We start from the raw sequence: 20,796 nt of genomic DNA, 5'->3' as shown, positions 1-20,796 counted from the left end.
TTACAGTATTTGTGTTGTTATTACTCTGGGTTTGAGCCAGATTTAGGGGTTTTGAGGCCCTAAGGCAAAAGAGGAGTGGAGGGCCTAAATTGTTTTCCACTTAATCGAGTCATACTCAATCTCCTTTAAAAGGCCTTTAGTCAATTTAAGTCAGTTAAACGTTTTATACATATGCGGGCCGCAAGAGAAATTTGTCTGTATTGTTATCTCGCTGCGCACCCGCTATTTCTCATATGGATGCTCGGGAATGTAGCCCTGAATGCATTTCGCTTCTCATTTACATGATGTGAGAATTGCAATTCAATAAATGAAATTACGATAATTTGAATAAAATATTTCTGATGAATAGATTAATTTCGTCATGTGTGGAATAAGCAAAGTACGTCGTAGTTTACTGTCAAACTCGTACTAGGGGTAAGGCGTTTCATCCTTCCTTTTTAATTTTAACGTTACGAAATAAAATTAAAAAAAAAAGATTTATAATTTTATTTAAAAAAATAAGATTTCAAAGGTTTACAGTATAACATTTATAATATTACATTTAGTAGTAGTTTCTATTGAAAATTATAATACTGCATATTCGATATTGGATTTCGTACATTCAAACTTACATATAAATCTTTATACTATTTAGGTTAAGCAGACAGTCGGCTATTGAGCATATCGAAAGTTCATTTAAAATTAAAAAGGTATCGCGGTTCAAAACCGTGTATGTACATATATTATACCTAAGTATGTATACCTATATTATTCATAATTATTAATATATTATGACACCGATAATATAAAAGGCACAGATTATAAAAGTTAATAAGTGTACAAATTCCCAAAAATATTAAATGTTTATAATAATAATAATTAATAATAATTACAAGATGGCACTTGCGTCTACGCGCGTTGTTTTTTTTACAATATTAACTTTACCATACAACAATATTTAATTAACTCACACCATTACATAAACATTCAGTGTTACCTCATTACTTAAATAGATTAATAATTAAATAAAAAAAAAAGGTTTTATATAACATTAATTTCATGAATAATGTTTCCCTGGAAATTCCATAGCGTCCAATCTTTTGTAAACTTCAAGCATAGTTGGTCTCTCTTGTCTCAAATACTTTGTACAGTGAAGACCTATAGCTACAAACTCTCTGCATAGTTGGGGATAAGAATTTTGAGTTCCACGAAGGATTGTGTCCTCTTCAGTTGCTGTAAATTATAAAATGATTAAATATATAATAATCTACGAAAGTAATGATGATAGAAAGCTACATATTTCTATTAATATACTTTATTCATCGAGCACATGAACTATGAATATGAAAAATAAATATGAATTATGCTAATATATCAATAAATTGTACTGATTATGTTTACCACATAAATTACCCTTGAAAAAAGTAAACAAAATTAAATAAAAAGAATATATTAATGTGCTACAAAAAAAAATCTAAGTTAACGTAAAATAAATCATTATAAATAAATATGAACAGACAGCAAACCAACTCGACCAAAAATAAATTTTAAGAATTCATCAAAAACGTTTAAAAACCCACAACAATTATATCTTATATTATAGTGGTTAATTATTAATTAATATATATCTGTTAAATTATTTTTTTAGTTTGCAAAATAGGAATTAAAAAAATAAATAATGAAATTATGATTTTTCAAGACTTACCAAAATCCACCCCCTCTCTAGCTAATTGATGAACGTAATCGCTCAATAGTAAAACCGATCTAGCTTTATCTATAGCGGGCAAGGCGGTCGCCATTTCCACCATGACTACCCCGAAACTGAACACGTCCACGGCTGGCGAGAGACATCGGGACCGCAGGTATTCGTCCGGTAGATACGGTCGAGTGCCGTGAACTCTGTTATTATATTGAAAAGAAAATTAATTAAAATGTAAAATAAGTAAGATTATCCCATTGTCCTTTTACGTATAAGGGTTTTAACCTCGTTCGTACTTTAATATCATGATTTGTTTTGTTAGTTATTTATGTATTTATATATAGTTATAATCATTTGTATTTCTAGTTTGTTAAATGTATGTGTATGAAATAATAGAGTACTTGTTGGTAGGGCGTTGTGCACTTCCGTAAGGGTAGGTACCACCCACTCATTAAATATTCTACCCCCAAGGAGCGATAGGCATCACGATAAAATATATATTTATAAAATACAATTAATATATAAAAAATAAAAAAAAGATATACTTTTTTTTACACGTCAATCTTACCTAGACACTTTTAAATGTGTCCTATCTTCTCCATAAGGCCCCTTTCTAGCGAGACCAAAGTCTCCAATCTTAGGGATAGTGCACTGATCCAACAAAATGTTAGCGGGTTTTATGTCTCCATGGATTAAAGGTGTCCCGGCCATTGTATGGAGATATTGGAGACCTCTGAAAAAATTTAGTACTCATTTATGTATATATTGCAATGTGACATATTTTTATATTATATTATGAAGAATCAATGGTTTGAAAATATTATTGAATAAGTACTCGCAAGAGTAATGAAAACATACAGTTATAAACAAATAATAAAATTATACGTTTATTATTGTAGTTTATTTAATTTAATAATAATAATTAGTACAAAATACATTATAGTTTGTACAAAAGAGTATACTTGTGGAAGCACTATTTAAATTTCAATTCATTATTGATATGCCCACACTTATATTCATTAACGAATTTATTTTATTTAAAATCCCTAAAATTTTAGGTTAAAATTATATTAAAAAAATAAGATTATTGAATCCTCTCTTGAATTACCTACATTAAAACCATACTACTAGTATTTAGTAGGTACAATTATTATAGTTGGCAGTATTTTATTTACCTGGCAACACCGTGTGCTATCCTGTGACGCTGTGCCCAAGAAAGCGGCGGGTATAGTGTTTTGAATCTTAGCCTCTGCTCCAAGGAACCTCCAGCCATTAACTGGTATACAAGACAAGCTTCTGGACCTAGAGTTTATTTATGTTTACAGATTAAGAGACAAATCGACGAAACGCTATATAAATGTCATTTTTGTCTATAGAACATTATCTATGGAGTAAAAAGTAGCATTACCATATTATCAAACTTATGTTATAAGCGAAGTCAACTTCAAAAACTAATAAATACTTTAAATATATATTTTTTTTGTATACTGAAATGACTGGCAAGTAAGGGTAAGTAGTCTATAAGATCAATAATCCGTTGAATTGCTCATGTGCTACCAAGCTTGGGAGCAAAGATGTTATGTCCCGTGTACCTGCTATGCATTAACTATTAAATTTCAAATAAAAGTTGCCTCACCTCCTAGACTATACCCATATAGTGGCAGAATATTGTCATGTCTGTACTGATTGAGGCACATTTCTCTGATGAGTTCTTTATTCTTGCCATCATTATCAAGCAACTTCTTCACCGCTACTGGCAGAAGTTTCCATTCGCCTGAAATATATTGATCAATTAATATTATATTTTTTCACTGTATTTGAAATATTTCTTTGGACTATTCGGAGTGCAATTCACAATAATTGTGAACCTATGGCTCAGCGTGTTGCTGCAACTGATCCGGTAGTACATACTTTCTTCTCTGTTGCTTGCAGTGTACGAGCATAAAGTATCGTCTTAGCAATTACAGAGGTAAATTTGTTGCGAACAGAATGGAAGACCATTAGAGTTATGGTGGAGTTATCAGCATTGTGTTAATTTTTCTCAACAAGTCTACAAGTCTAGAGACTTTTTGGACACAGTATAATTTGACTTCTGCTGTAGCTCTAGTGAAAAATGTATTTATAATAAATGAACATATTTATCTATATATTTACTAGTAGAAGATACCTTATTTACAGTGGGAGAGACCAAGCAGTAGGCATAGATAGGTAGGCATGCAGCAAGTCCATTACCTTTGTACACTTTCCCGAATCCACCTTTCCCCAGCAGATTATTGTCACTCCAGTTATTAGTAGCCTCCGTTAGATCTTCATAACTTAACAGCGGAATAGCTGATACATTTCTGAGTACTTCGTCATCTAAACCTTCGGGTTTGTTGCCTTGTGTAGATCTCGAATTCTGCCATAAAAAGAGTGTAACGAGAGAACTTATTATATTATAAATAGGCATTATAAATTTAATTAAAAGTGATGTTTAATTTTTAAAAAATTCTGAGAAGATAAGAATGATTTCTTAAAATCGCTAATTTAGAAGATTCAAAATAATAGTACAGCTATCATTGGTTCAGTAGGTAAGTATGTTCAATTTTTACTTAATTATGGAATATAATAAGGGAATATTCTGAATGTAACTGGCAGCTTGCGCTAAAATAAACTGCCAATACAATTTTTTTTATAAATATCTTACAATAACTCATGATAGTAATCATTATTAATATTTTTTATAATACCAATGTCTTTGGGCAGTGGTGACCATTTATTAGGCCTATTTGCCAATCCAACTTCCTATATGAAACAACTACCTGTCTGACTATATATTATTATTGTGTAAGGTATATTTTGATTTATAGCCTACTCGATTAGGGTATCTGTAATACTACTGTAAAATAGTTACATATAGGACAATATACCTTTGTACTATCTGTATTCGAATCATCTGTTGGTGATGCATAGTCATACACTCTGCTCGGTGTTGGCAGTTGTATAGCCTGAAAATTTAATACAATCAAACATTTGTAAACTATTTATGAGACAGTTAGATATAAGTTATTATACCTAAATTGACATAGAGGAGGATAAAATAATAACCCATACCTTTTCAATAAGCATTACAGGCAGAGGTAGTGATGTGTCACTTCCCTCAACTTTCAATGTTTTTTGTCTATTGACGTTACCTGAAAGCAAACAAAAAATAAATTATATTTAATTAAATACATTTCATTACCTTACATATAAAATATCTTTCTAATAATTTTATTAAATAATTAATTAGAGTAAAACAGTGTGAACTAGCTAGCCTTTCATTTTACTAAGTCTTTACACGATTAATATAAATTTAATTAAAAAGGTAGGGATAAAAAATAAACCTCAACATGATAGTGCAACAGTCCAACTGTTTGTCCAACCCTCCACATGTTAAGAGGTAGTTCCTGAATATTTTACGATGTTGGATTGTTTTGGCGCGCGATCGTTCTGATGGCGGTAAAGTGTACCCATATCAAAGGAGTTGGCCAACTCAATGAACAAACCTTCCACACATTAGTGTCATGGAATAGTGCAGAAGCACCTATAATTTCAACATCCTTCATAGTGAATGAGATTGGAATGTTTGTGTGAAGAGTCTGTTTTGATCAATCGTGAGTTGGGACAGATTGGAGTTATGTTGGAATGTTGGACTAATGGATGATCATGTCGAGCCGTCATAATTGGTGGTGGTACACCAACCTCTTAAAGGTAGGTTGTTGACATATGAATAGTTCCTTGATTTGGAGCCAATCCTGAGTGTAGAATAGGCCATGCTTATTTAAAAATATATCATCATTGGAACTCAATCAACACAATATAAAATTTAAGCTGTATAGGATAAGAGGAAGTGTTACTAATTCAGCTTACAAGACCCAAACATACTTACAAATATTGCAAGTTAAATATAAGCTTGTAGAATTACCAACTAACCTTATTCTGTTACCAAGAAATGTTATGTATACATGTGAATATACATATTCTTGTGCTTACACACACACACAACAATATAATTTAGTTTCTAATGTTAACACATAAACAAGTTCTTTTAGATTTACTCACACATATCAACTACTTATAACATAATTGTTGATGTGTTATCATCATACTAAGACTCAATTATATACACTATATATTTATTTAATATTATAAAGGTATTAGGCATAGACTAATCACTATATAGCCCTCTAGTACCTTATCATAGACAATACATAAGCTCATAGACAATTAATATGTTTATTAACTGGACTGAAAATGTCAGTAGAAACTAAATATTGTTTATTTATAGACCACATAAAAACATATATAGTTAGAACTAATTAATTATAATTATATATTTTGTAACTGAGCTTTCTTATCACTGATTAACCATTTCTTAAAGATCAAGGAATTATAATATAAAAAGAATATTTACCATCGGATGAAAGATAATGTTTCTCTTTCAAACTCTTGCTATCCTGTTTCTGTAGGAGGCGGTGGAATCTGCTGTCAACTACAGGCACTAGACATCTTAGTGCTGGTATGTGTTTCATGCGATATAATAATATAAATAATTCTTCTACTCTATGGTTTAGTTGACCCCATCTAGTGAATAGTTGGTTCGTGGGAGAGGAGGCTTGACGATTTGCAACTTGTTCTATTTCCTATAAAATAATATTTAGATAGTTTGTTTTTTTTTCATTACATAAAATATCTGTATAATTTTAACATAACATTATTACCTATGTTAGAAAAAAAAAATTACTAATGTTTTATTTGTATTATCTTCAATGATAATTTTTTTGCCATGTAAGGAAACACAACATTAATTAATAAGAAATCTTAACGGATATGTAGAAAAATACGGAATTTCCAAATGATGGTCCACGAGCGTTTAACTTACGTTTGGGAAAATCCCAGTCATCACCAAATGTTTATAATGTAAAATGTATATTTCAACTTACGTTGACATCGAAAGCCGAATATTTCATGTGAACGCCGGCCAATTCCTTCCAGTCGTCGTCGTTATCTAATAACCTACACAATTCCTTATTAATATCAAAAGGTAACTCGTATATATACATTTTTAGTCACGTATTCATTTATTAAAAAGTAACACAACCTACAAACATCAACACTTGTTGACAACTAACTTTGACGTTTCTCGTTCTCAAACTCACTTGACATGTGTCAAATATAATAGAACATCCATTCGTTTTGTCAAAAAAGTTTTTTACATTTTTATCTGTTTACAAAAATTAAATATTAGAAGTTAACTGTAATAAATATAGCTTCTAATGTTTCGTTTTTGTTATATCTCTCTAGGTAGCTCATGTTATACCTAGTAAAATTGTAATATGGGTACCCATCACAGCTCCGTACCGTTAAAATAAGGAATTAAAATTGTAAAAAAAAAACTATCTATTTAGCTGAACTCCTTATAATATAATATACACCTTATATAAAACACCTTTTTACGTGTGTATTATTTATTTAATAGTTCCAAAACGATATCTATATCTATGTCTTAACTAAGTATGGAGGGAATATTTAATTATATTAAACGATTGAAATGAATAATATGATATCTATTTAGGTAAGGAATAATACTTGTTGGCAAATTATACAAAAGGTAACTATTACAAGTAAGACAACATTATTTATATTCCCATTTTTAATAAAAATGGTAACTGCACGCAGATCTTACATCTTCTGTTGATAATTTTAAGATTTAAAAATATTTTTATCTGTCTACGCTAGTTGAGTTCAAAATAGTATATTATTATTAATTAGTCAATTTCTTTGTTTTTTTTTTTACTTAAAAAATATATTATTTTATTTGTATAGTCTGTTAGATTGTTGCGGTTTTGATTGTGTTAAATTACTAATACTATTTCCAGTAAGTTTATACACTCATTGAATAGTAATAATAATTAATGTCGTGTTTTATCAACGTCGACCTTTTTAGGAGGAAATAAGGAAATGATTCAACGGTAGTATTGAATATTTGGATTAGTGGTAAGAACACGTGAATCTTCACCGAAGATTGCGAGTTCAAATCCGGGCAAGCATCACTGAATTGTCATGTGGTTAATTTGTGTTTATAATTCATCCCGTGCTCGGCGGTGAAGGAAAACATTGTGAGTGGACATGCATGTATCAGTAGAAAAAAGATGCCCTACGAGTATCCACCAAAACGCATTGGAGAGTTACATGGATAAAATAAAACATTTTATTTGCATAAAAGATATTTTTAATAAAGTATAAAACTAAATACATTTTTAAAAATTATATTTAGTACTAAAATGTAATTTCCTTTAATTTTGGTACATAATCGACGTCTAAGATTCTCTTAGCGATTATATCCTTGTACCAGAGTGCTGAAGATCTTGCCGTTCGCAGTCTCTTATCATCATCAAAATCTACTTCAAACAGTCCAAACTTGACGCTGCAACATTCATATATCATTAATAATATTTGGTCAAAACATTTTAATACTCACCGAAAATAGCGAATTGCAATCCCGACAACCACCACTAAATTTTATGTGTTATTTTTAATTTTTACAGGTGACAAGAGAAATGGTTCATTTTTTGCTCAGGGCATCAAAAATTGCCATTCAATGGGGATAATCCTAATAGAATACCCGCCATTCCATATGTTCATGATTTGTGCAATAGCTATGTTTAATTTTTATTTCTATAATATGTACATTATTAATTAATGTAATTTTCAATCAAAATTTGAAATAATAATAATAATATTATTTTTTATAGTAACCCATTCAGCATTCTAAGCCGGGATTGCCCAGTCGTTAGAACGCGTGTACGCGTTATGATGTGTACGATGTATACGAGACGTATCTTAACCGATGTTTGCCGATTCAAACCCAGGCAAGCACCACTGAATTTTCATGTGCTTATTTGTGTTTATAATTCATCTCATACTCGGTGGTGAAGGAAAACGTCGTGAGGAAAGTAAAATTAAAGTGGAAATAAGTGTAATAGTGTTGTATTAAAAATAAAAGATATATTAATCACAAACTCTTAACAGAACACAATAAAGCAATATATATATATAAATCGCATGATATGTATAATTTTCGGCTTGTTTATCTTTTTTCCTACTTCCATTGGAATAGGCTATAGTAGTATACATATGTATAAGTCAATGGCGACTTAATAATATTCAGGCCAAAGGCTATTTAGACGTTTATATAATATTAATTGAAATAAATAAATAAATTGAGTGAATATCTATAAATTAGGAGACAGATCTAAATATTTTAATTATTGTATTATAAATATAATATCACAGGAGAAGTAAAGTGAAATAAACAATTCTGACATTGAATTGATGTGATGTCACTGGTTGTGAAGTCGTTATCAGAAATTTGAAATTGAAATTAAAATGTATGAACTTAGTTAAGTAGAGTAGTGTTGTGTTATAATTAAAAATATGTTAATCAAGAACTGTTTATTGTTTATTAGCAAATGATTTGCAATTTGTGATTCTAGAGTTTGTTTATATTTTCTCAGTCGATTGGATTAGTATATTTAGTTTATTTACCTCAATCCACTGTCCCATTCAAAGTTATCCATCAATGACCAGGCAGTATATGTGATAACGTTACAATGATCTTGTTCTATTGCGTCCAATACAGAATTGAGATATCTTTTGTAATATGATATTCTTTCAAGGTCATTTAGACCACCAAATGTCCCTGAACCATTCTCGGTTATCATGATCGGTGGATCATTACAGTTATCTTTCACCCATTTCAGTGCCTTTCGTATACCATGAGGAATTACCTGAAAATTAAGTATTATATATAAACTAAATTATCTTTGTTTTATAATATATATAATTTTATTATTACGGGTACATTTTCGAATCTTCAAGATAAGGTACCCTTAGTACCTAGATAGTAAAAATATTATAACTCTAAACAAAGATAATTATTCATAGTAGTATTGTATCAATATCACAATAAGTTTCAAAGAGATAAGAGTGTCTCTTAAATTTCTTAATACAAGTAGTATTAAAAGATATAAGAAGGGAGATTTCGCTTTTTTACTATGCAGGCATTCGGCTTAGACACACACACACACACAGCCTTTCGATTGTCTATTGTATATAGTTATATCGATATTATATCGAGTGTATGAAATTATATCGATCCTCCAACCAAACTTAATGTATTTATTAAGATGATCCCGTTGACTTTGTTAACTAGTTATATATACTCCTAACAACCATTTTTCCTCTTATAAATTCACAACTGAAATAAATAATTTATATTAAATTAGTAATCATTGATATATAAAAATCCCAAGATGTACAGTCTCGAACAAAAGTAACACTCGAAACTGTCAACAAACACTCGGCAATTCTACATCTGGTGGTTACAATATGTGATTTCTTAGACATAGTTCTAATTAAATGTACAGAAAGTTAAAACACTTCATAATATATGCGCTTACTGTGCAATGAGGAACAGCACCCTTTTCATAGTCTAAATAAGTGAAATCAGCACCGATATCGTCGTCATACGATGGTATGGGATGAGTACCAGGTTTGTAATTGTCTCTCGTGTAAAACTTCGTTGAATAATGGTTGAAGCCGTAGAAATCGCTAGTCCCTGAAAAACAGTATGGCAAAGTTGATACAGATGAAAACAAGCAATGTTCCATAATTATTCGATAAACTCAGGCAATAAAAGTTTTTTAATAAAATTCGATTCAATATCATATATAGCAATGAAGCAGTTGCAGTTGATTTACTGGTATTTAATAAAGAGTTCCGTTTAAAAAAAATGCAATGATTTTGCCGATTGCTCATTAATTAATCATAAAACAATAACTAATTCATGATATTGAAACGATTTTATACTAAGTTTTAATTGAAATCCGCCATGTTGGTTTTAATATGACATCTTATAGTTTATCACTTGCGTAACTCGGACGTAATGACCTATTTTTTCAAAATAGATGTAAAAATCGTTAATTATAAATTCGTCTTAATCAGTTCAGTAGGAACTGATTATCATGAAATTTTGTATACACATGGTTATGGACACAGAAAAGAATATAGGCTGCTAACCTAACACCTGTGTCCCCCATGGCGAATAAACAGGGCGGTAACTAGTGAATAAGCTAAGATTAACTTTCCATCTACGTATGTCATCTTAAAAAACAAATAACTAATATAAATCGTTTTTTTTTTCTGACCTTTAGCATATTCAATTTCTTCTTGAGTAAACTCTGGTAGTCTACTCTTTGGGTAACCTTGTTCTTTGCTTTTTTCAGCGATTCGTCGAATTGTTCGTTCGGGAAACCCACCCTTTGAAGTAAATATGGGATGACTGTACAGGCCTACTTCAAAATCCATAGCATCCATACCAGCTTCAACGTCTTCTTGAGAATCAGTCACACCTTCACGAAAATCCGTTGCAATTGTTATTCCACAAACTCCTAAAATAGCATAAATATAAGTATATAATAAGTATTGAGATATTTAATGTCCATTAAAAAATATTTTATATTAAATCATTATCACTTATTCTGTTAGTATTTCTGGGTTCAATGATGTAACTGAAACCAAGCGATAACTTTGTATAGTTTTGGTTCTGGTTAATTTGATTAACATAAGGTTTATAAGGATTGGTAATGAATGTAGGAATTTTCGAAGAATGCTTTTTATTTATGTCTAATACATGGTAACATCTTTCTTACCTTTCTGCGTTTCTCTAAACTCTTTATCATATATATGCCAAGCTCTAGCATGTGCCAGAACCATTTGTTTTGCTGCTAAGTATTCACCAATACCGTGTGCATTGAGTTGTGGTGCAAATCTCGTCATTCCATAACCAAACAAACCAATTTGTTTTGGCTCATTAATTGTGATCCATGTCTTTACACGATCACCGAATAACTTGTACAAGACCCTCGCGTAATCACCGAACCAATCAGATATCAATGGATTAGCCCAACCTCCTAGATCTTGAAGATTTTGTGGTAGATCCCAATGAAACATTGTGACCACGGGCTCTATGTTATTTTCCAACAATTCGTTTATAATGTTATTATAATATTCTAAGCCAGATTCACTTATTTGATTCGCGAATCCAGTTGGAAGTAATCTTGGCCACGATATGGAGAACCTGTAGAAATCTACGCCGAGGAACTTAAGCATTTCTATATCTCGTTTGTAGAATTCATAGGATTTGCAAGTGTCATCACCAGTCGTGCCATCTTTTATCCGACTTTCTTTCTGGTGGCACATTATATCCCAAATACTCGGAGCTTTATCTGTGTTCAATTACAAATTGGAACAGTTATAACTAATATACTTAATTCATAAAAATAATTAATTTTGAAACACGGTATTGTGCATGAATTATTCAATCATTTTAAAATCTCAAGAAATTTGATTTTGATACCTGCTGCGTTCCAAGCGCCTTCAATTTGATACGATGCCGTAGCAACTCCCAATTTCAGACCGTGGGGTAGTTTTCTCATGTTTTCTACCAATAAACCGACTGTAAAAAGGATGGAAGATCAGTGTTCAGGCGGTTTTAAGATTGACATATTGTTTAGTTTATTAAATAATCTTTTTAGTTGCGTAAATTTTAGTGGACCGTATATACAGTAGCTAATGTATGTGTTTGAAAAATTGTGGGAACCTTCGTCGTTTTTGGTACTCAGTGCACCTTGAGGATCACTTAGACAAAGTAAAATACATACTATCCAACTATTTATTCCACGAGCATGTGAATCTGTATACATTAAGTAATGTTATAAGTAAGAAATGGTTGTTAAATAATTTTAGTAATTTTATAACTGTGTGTTTTTATAACCCGTTTGGTTTCGCCGTAATCGGGAAGCAAATATTAAATTACAGTTCCAAACGTGACTAGCAAAGTCACGTTTGTTGTAGTTTTATTTTCTATTTAACAGTAAAAGCCAAAGTGCTTCGTTTATGAAACTAGCATGATAGGTGTCATATTGAAGAAGACATTATGTCAAACTTGTGGTGAAGTGAAGTGGTTACTTAATTGATTTTGTAGACCAAGTTGTCTGACTATTTTGAAGGTAAGCTAAAGATTTCTCCTAAAGGATCTTGTAAGCTTGAAATGTTATGGTATTTATTATGATAGGCAACATAATAGGATAATTCTAGAATTCCAATTGTTTACTCTATGCCATTCTTATTATTGTCACGTTTACGTCACTGTTGTGAGATCCGAAGTAACTGCATCATTACAGACTGCGCTACCAAAACAAGATCGTAGTACACCAGATTCAAAAGATCGTAAAATTATGAAGCATTTCACTTTCATAAAAATAAGTAATCCTGAACAATGTTGTTAGATGATAGAGAAATAGATATGAACGCGGAAAAAGTGAATCGTAGATAAAGAAAAAAAATTAATTTTCGTGTGACATAAATAGATATTTTTTCTTATAGAAATTGTAAGATAATAAATATACAATAATATATCTTGTGGAATTACGAAATTATTTAACTTTAACTACATCATATTGAAAATAAGAAGACGCAAGAGGAATTAGTGATGTGACATCATAAGGCCCAAAAAAAACCAGATAGAATCGATTTCATTTGCTGTATTTAAACCTATTTTGATGATTACTTTATCTGAGGGTAAAAGATAACTTCTAATAACACTATATTTTAAGTCAGTTTCCGTCATGGCGCAAACTATTTCGTTTTAGTTACTTCTTCGACATTACTAAAACTCGCACTTATATTTATTTATTTTTTTGTTTCTGTCCGCTATAGGTGTACCTGCTTTCAAGACTGGACTTGGAGGTAGACAGTATGAGTATTCTTCGCGAGTCTCATAAAACGTCAGACAAAAAATAATATAGGTAAAAAAAACAATCGAGTCGCCATTAAAACCTAAACAAAATATATACAGTGGAATCCGTTTATAATGACATCGAAGGGAATTGACAAACACGTCATAAAACCGGACGTCATACAAAGCGTTTTGTGAAAAAAATAAAATATATAGGTAGGTATAATAATAGGTATTTTGTACATAATAAGTACATACGAAACATGTAGGTATGTACTACATTTTTCATATTTTAATGTAAGTAATCTGTAATTTTTGTCTGCTTTTGTTTTGTAATAACAGTCTCTAATACTATTGTGTATAGAAGACAAAGCCATGGTCAAATTATCATTTTCACTATTGCTATGAACAAATCTGCAGCCTTTACTGCCTCTTCTGCGGTAGGTAATGGTTCTTCCTCGCCTTCTTTTTCCCCGTATGTGATGCGTGACCTTCAAGTGTCAATTATTCACTCAGATTAAAAATAAAAACGAGCCGGCTGCTGAACGAAACATTACCGAAGGTGTAAAGAATCATGTCGGTCATTATAACCGGACATAATTTATTAAAAATGGGTCATAATAAGCGAACTGTCACTATAGAGAACCAAACTTTATAGTGTAAGTACGTCACAATAAACGGTTGGTCAATAAAGGCGGAGCCATAATAAACGGATTCTACTGTATATGATTAAACATCGCGCGACTTTTTAATGGAAATAAGATTCTATTCGGTAGGATATAAAGTTCTATTTTGAATTAGTCTTATGGTGATCAATAATGATAAATTAATAATCATACCTGTAGCTCAAAAGATATTTGAAAACAACAATTCGAAGACACTGCACAATAGTAGCTGTATATTTACGACTAAATTATCAGTAAACGTTGTTGATAAGAAGTACAGGTAAGTTGAATAAGGAAATTAAGGAAAAATTAATGAAAAATTTAAATAGTTTTTACTTTTACAAGTATATTGTATAAAATTATAATAATTTTCATGTCCTTTTAAGAGACACAGATAACAAAAGTTTTAATAGTTTTGTTAAAAACATTCGATTGATTATAAAGGATATCAGGATATAGTAAGATACCTTTTTTTATTTAATAGGTAGCCGGACGAGCTAATGTGCCTATATAACGCCTATAGATTGGCACTAGCCAATATTAATCATTCCCCGCATCATCATTTATTTGGTGGTAGGGCTTTGTGCAAACCCGTCTGGGTAGGTACCACCCACTCATCAGATATTCTACCGCCAAATAACAGTACTCTGTATTGTTGTGTTCCGGTTAGAAGGGTGAGTGAGCCAGTGTAATCACAGGCACAAGGGACATAACATCTTAGTTCCCAAGGTTGGTGGCGCATAGGTGATGTAAGCAAAGGTTAATATTTCTTACAGCGCCTTTGTCTATGTGTGGTGACCACTTACCATCAGGTGGCCCATATGCTCGTCCGCTAACCAATGCCATCAAAAAAAATCACCAATACGCCAAAACCTTGGAAACTAAGATTTTATGTCCCCTTTACCTGAACACAATAATACTAAGTATTGTTGTTTGGCGGCAGAATATCTGATGTAAGCGTGGCACCTACTTATTAAGATGGGTTTACCTACACAAAGCTCTACAAGACAAGCACCATTGATTTTTCCTACACATTAGTAATTGTGTCGTAACCACTGACGGTTACAATGACGTGTAACTGGCACCACCATGTAGGTACCAACCCTGTAGTGAATTAGACGTGCAATGCGCACCAAAGTCCTTTAATAATAGATTCTTTATATGAGAATTAATAAATTATGTAAGAAAGAAAAAATATTTAAAAACTATTGTTATATAAAAAAAATAATCTAATAACTACATAATCCTTAAATATTGCCTTGCCTTTGATTTACATCGATTCTATTTTAACGCCTCACATTACTTCGAAAAGTCGCTTCGAAACAAAAAGCGACCATTGTTAAGTCAAAGAACCAGCTTCTAAGAAAAGAGCCTAAATGCCCACGCACCGAAATACGAGTTGTCCAACACAGCAGCATTCTCTTACCTAAACTTTTTCCGAGATAACTTCTCTCTCGTACCGTTCCATCTTATTGGTGTAATAGAATACGTTCCACCTTATTGGTGCAATAGAATCCGTTCCATCTTATTGGTGTAATATAATACCTAAGTCGATAAACGTCGAGTGTCACGCGCCTTGATATTTTTTTAATTTATTTGTACGTAAGTGTAACATTACAATTCTGGTAAACATGTATAAAAACGTTAGAGAATTTAGTGAAATGAGATAATATTGATAAGGACGATAAGATTTGTAAATCGTTATGCAAATAAGGTATTTCAATTCAACAATGACACAATTATTACATTTTATATGCATAACATAACATACATAAACATAATCAGCCTGTAAATTTCCCACTGCTGGGCTAAGGCCTCCTCTCCCGTTGAGGAGAAGGTATGGAGCATATTCCAACACGCTGCTCCATTGCGGGTTGGTGGAATACACATGTGGCAGAATTTCGTTGAAATTAGACACATGTAGGTTTCCTCACGATGTTTTCCTTCACCGCCGAGCACGAGATGAATTATAAACAAATTAAGCACATGTAAATTCAGTGGTGCCTGCCTGGGTTTGAACCCGAAATCATCGGTTAAGATGCACGCGTACTAACCACTGGGCCATTGGTATGCGACGCGATATAATTATTGTAATGGTGACGGCGAACCGCAGTTATCCGATTAACAATATCATTTATCATACGATTTGTGTTGCATTTTAGAAAGGACTCTATACTCTGATACTCTGATACTGTCATAAATTGTATCATGTCAATGACCTATCACATTAAATTATTATGACAGCATTAGGTACGACATTTAATTTCATATTATTACACGTTATTGTATAGGTACGTTTCACTTGTATGTTGTATATCATTGAATTTCAACCTGCATATAGATAAGGCTCTTGATTTAGCAAATTAATCACTAGGCTTCGTCCTAAGATGCTCCAATGGCTTGAAAATAAGTGCAACTGTCTTAAGACTCTTCAATTGTTTCGTACGTAGCAGATTCGAATATTGTTGCTTAATTCGGTCACCGTGTCAAAAATTGCATATTAATAGAATCGAGAACATACAAAAAAAGTTTCTTCGTCAATTTTCGTAATATGAGTAATTTATTTTATTCCCATGTCACATTATTATACCAGATCATATAGAACGCAATTAGGAAAAAAAATCCATCATATCGAGATCATTGTTATATATCACCATCAGTAATCAAGTAAAAGATTTAGACATAGGTATATCACGATAGTCGCCCTCAGTTCAATCGAAAAATAAAGAATCTTATTTGTCCTCATTTCTAATTTTATGGAATATCTTATTGGTTTTATTAATTATATAGTTCAAAAATGTATTATAACGTCTTATCTCTAATAATTGCTTATATTTATTTTATATTTTAAATATATATTACGCAATATGATAGTGCATGGTGAGACTACCTGGAAGTAGTAGAACTTTTGCCTAATTTGCCTTAATTTTGAAATGTTTTTTATTTTTTATTTTGATGTAATATTGTATCTACTGTTAGTTGTCCTAATAAAATATATATATATATATATATGTATGTATGTATGTATGTGTTTGTATGTGGCTATGTATCCACAAACTTTCTATAAAGCTTTGGATAAATATGGGGTAAGTTTTCATTGGAGATATACATTATGTGATTGTGCGGTTTAAGCCCCCAATTTTAGATTTACTAACTACTGAGTCATCTCGTTTCATTATATGCATACGTTACATGTATTTACTGCTAATTGTTTATTATTGTCCGTACTCTATATTGGAAATAACTGAAAATAATAAATACATTATTTTAAAAAAGAACGCAGACAACTGTGTCTAGTCATATAAGGGACATTCGCACGTAATATATATCGATACTAAAAAAATAGGAAATATTTCTAAAAACTTAAATGTGTATTCGCTTAGTGATAGTCAATATCACTCGAAATAGCGTTTTTCGATGTTGAAATATTAATATAGCATGTCACTTTTCTATGACTTTGCTATTTATTTTTGTTAGGCGTTTTCATTATTATGTTTTAGATTAATATTGTAGTATTAAATATGTGAATACTATCAGAAGGGATTCTAATGCACCAAGAATATAATTTTCTTAGTCAAAAAATTATATAGTAAGCTACGAAGTTCATACGAACAATCTATTCGTCTATGATAATAATATATGTACATAATTGTTCAAACAATAATAAAATTATAATATAAAATTGTTTGTTAATTTAGTCTAAGACATCGTTTAAGTTTTTAAGTAAACATACCATAATTAAAAAGTGTTGCAAGCAATAACAATAGCTCTATTTTAAAATTAAATATGATATTATTAACAATAGCAAGCCTTGGTAGAAAATGGGGACAGTGTTATAGCATACTTATTGTTTAAACAATTGTGCGCCTAAATACGCACATAATTGATTATCGGAGGCTTTACAATCGAAATAACTTAATTTCTTAAACAATTTGGAATATAGGTATTTTATACCTATACTTTAGTGCATACTTAGTTTGTAATAAGGATGTTGGACGTCATGACTGATGACGTCTGGATGACAAGGGAATCAAAACGAATACATAAATGATCGCACTAAGCGCTCGTACTGAAGAATTTATCTCAAAGTTCGTTGCAATAATTCTATTGGTATTTGATAAGCTATGCACAACATAGACTGTAAAGCTTATCAATCCTAATTTATTAAGTAGTTGTTCTGACTATTCTAGATTTTAATAGGAATTAGTTTTAGTATAAACAACAACGAAAAATGTTTGATTTATTTAATATATAGCACTGTTGTAGTTACATAGAAAGCCGAGATGGCTCTAGGGTTTATCACGTGGATGTTGTGGACGTGAACCGAACCACTGAATATCTATTTGCCTAATTTGTGTATAGAATTTATCTCGTGTTCGATGATGATTGACATCATGAGGAAACCGGCATGTGTTGGATGAAAATTTGCCACATCTAGGACATGCGAAATCTTTTCAACGGAAGGAATGCCTTGTTCTAGAAGTGAGAGATATTTACAGCTACTTTTTACTTTTATTTCATAGATTAGAACCGATACGGAAATATTAATTAAAAAATATTCATTGCAAATATGTCGTTGTCCCTACGTTACCTGGTGGCTTTGTGCACTCTGAGAAGGTACCATCCACCGCCAGAAAGCAACATTTAGTATTGTTGCGTTCCGGTTTGTAGGATGAGTGAGCCAGTGTAACTGTAGACACATAATAGGCACATAACATCTTAACTCACAATGTTGATGGCGCATTGGTGTGAAGTAAGGAATATTTATTATTAACAGCGTCATTGTATAAGGGTGGTGACGATTTAACATCAAGTGGCCAATTTACCCATAAATAACTGTTAACAATAAACTAAAAAATAAATAAATTATCATAATATACTAAATAATAAAAAGCTGATCTAGAATTTGTGTTGTTCGACTACATTTGAGACATAGGAGCAATACAAATCAGAATTAAAAATAATTAGTGCACATATTAAAGTCGCGATTAAAGATCGAAAAAGTTAGAAAAATGAAATGATACTATAAATATTTCGGTGAACAATAACTTTAAAATTATAATAAATAAGACGACAGATGTTGAGATATTTGTGGATAATAGAAAAACACGTTAAATTGTTTGTTAGTTTATTGCTAAGAAGGATGTTGCCCATAGCAACCCGAATTAATCTTCGAATCACATTCCCATATACAAATAAATTAAGAGAATTAGTCTTTAGTCTTTGTTCTAATATTTTAATTACCTGATCTTTCATAATTAACTTTAATTATGACCTAAAAAAAACCTTAAGATGAGCTATAAACTTTTTAAAACCGTATATAGCCCTTTAAGTTACATATAAAAAGTTTAATACATATTTTTTTCGTTTGGTATTCTTTGATTTAAATTTGTATATATATTATAATATTATAGTATAATACCGTTGTTTGGTATGTTCCACTTTCCATCAAACATATTGAAATTACGAAATATTTGTGTTTGAAGCAAATATTCAACGGAATAACGAGATTAAGAGAAAAATGAGCGGTACCTATCCGAGTTACACTTACGTAGGAATTAGAACAAATATAGAAGACACTTGAACACACACAAAACCACATGAGCACAGGGCTGAATCCGAAACGAGGGTGAACTGATTATTATGAATTTATTAAGTTTTGTACCCATAAATATATAGAATATATAATATATATTATTTTACAAACTTTATTTATCTTGTTAGAGACGAGACCCAGGAAATTAGAATTGTTAATATAAATTTTTTTGTTTAGGTACGATTTGAACAAAATATATAAAATGCTACGTTTATTAAATTAAATACAATAAATATATATTACGTACATAAGCAAGGCTGTCAAATTAAATTCAGCAGGACGTACATATGTCGTGTAGTCCTAATAAACTGGCGATTATTGAAAGCGTTCATAAGCGTAAGGGAAGCATTCTTAAAAATATTTATAACAGTCGGTTATTATGTGTACTTGTACAGATATAAAGAATTAATTTATATAATTATAAACCTTTTTTTTATATAAAAATAGACGTAGAGTAGACGGACGGTTTACCTGAAAGTAAGAGGACCCCATCATGATGTCTATGGGAAGACATTGGAGTTGTAAAAAATTTGACCTATGCTTACATCGTCAAAGCACGGCCAACCTTGGAAATTAAGATGTTATGTCCCTTATCTGTAGTTACACTGGCTCACTCACCATTCAAACCGGAAAACAACAATACTTAATAATGCTGTTCGTTGGTATATTTTACGACTAAACATTATTATTCGCTTGATCTTATCTCATTTACTTGACGCCGTGCAGCTTTTACTAATAAGTTACATTTGTATTCTTATTTTTTAGATTATTTTTTTTTGCAACTAAAACAAATTATTTTGCAATAAATTATATTTTTACTTTTTAAATATTAATATGAAAAAGTATTTTTATTAGACGAAGGACATTTTACATTTAAATTAGAGAGATTACAAAAAATATCACGAACTACTATTCAATTTTTAGTATTAATGTCACATTAAGTACGGCCCTGGTCGAAGGCTGTGTTCACAAGACCTACATTGCCGAACCGCAGGCTCCATCCAGCTCAGTCCAGCCACGATCACCTCCTGTATCA

At 31.1% G+C, this 20,796-nt stretch overlaps 2 protein-coding genes across 2 annotated transcripts; both read right to left on the bottom strand.

The window, feature by feature from the left end:
• Positions 1-512: 512 nt before the first annotated feature.
• Positions 513-6,817, bottom strand: LOC113402728 (serine/threonine-protein kinase pelle). Its single transcript, XM_026643037.2, has 10 exons — positions 6,643-6,817; positions 6,114-6,342; positions 4,772-4,851; positions 4,588-4,665; positions 3,911-4,076; positions 3,315-3,452; positions 2,854-2,980; positions 2,247-2,411; positions 1,685-1,878; positions 513-1,212 (listed from the first exon to the last, which is right to left on the bottom strand). The coding sequence occupies exons 1-10, from the start codon at positions 6,760-6,762 to the stop codon at positions 1,037-1,039; spliced, it is 1,473 nt and encodes a 490-aa protein (XP_026498822.1). The 5' UTR covers positions 6,763-6,817; the 3' UTR covers positions 513-1,036.
• Positions 6,818-7,963: 1,146 nt separating this feature from the next.
• On the bottom strand, positions 7,964-14,430 carry LOC113402729 (myrosinase 1-like). Its single transcript, XM_026643038.2, has 7 exons — positions 14,339-14,430; positions 12,120-12,218; positions 11,413-11,988; positions 10,909-11,151; positions 10,162-10,319; positions 9,248-9,489; positions 7,964-8,126 (listed from the first exon to the last, which is right to left on the bottom strand). The coding sequence occupies exons 2-7, from the start codon at positions 12,196-12,198 to the stop codon at positions 7,979-7,981; spliced, it is 1,446 nt and encodes a 481-aa protein (XP_026498823.2). The 5' UTR covers positions 12,199-12,218; positions 14,339-14,430; the 3' UTR covers positions 7,964-7,978.
• Positions 14,431-20,796: the final 6,366 nt, after the last annotated feature.

This window comes from Vanessa tameamea, chromosome 24 (assembly GCF_037043105.1).
Source record: "Vanessa tameamea isolate UH-Manoa-2023 chromosome 24, ilVanTame1 primary haplotype, whole genome shotgun sequence".
Taxonomy (NCBI): domain Eukaryota; kingdom Metazoa; phylum Arthropoda; class Insecta; order Lepidoptera; family Nymphalidae; genus Vanessa; species Vanessa tameamea.
This window is presented reverse-complemented; position numbering and strand designations above follow the sequence as displayed.

Coding starts and splice junctions, on each gene's coding strand:
- LOC113402728 (XM_026643037.2), bottom strand. CDS start 6,762: ATGTATATATACGAGTTACCTTTTGATATTAATAAGGAATTGTGTAGG. Junction 4,852..6,113: donor ACATTATCTTTCATCCGATG/GTAAATATTCTT, acceptor GTTTGCTTTCAG/GTAACGTCAATAGACAAAAA. Junction 1,213..1,684: donor TAGAGAGGGGGTGGATTTTG/GTAAGTCTTGAA, acceptor TATAATTTACAG/CAACTGAAGAGGACACAATC.
- LOC113402729 (XM_026643038.2), bottom strand. CDS start 12,198: ATGAGAAAACTACCCCACGGTCTGAAATTGGGAGTTGCTACGGCATCG. Junction 9,490..10,161: donor GTGCTGTTCCTCATTGCACA/GTAAGCGCATAT, acceptor CTTAATTTTCAG/GTAATTCCTCATGGTATACG. Junction 8,127..9,247: donor GAATGGGACAGTGGATTGAG/GTAAATAAACTA, acceptor TGAATGTTGCAG/CGTCAAGTTTGGACTGTTTG.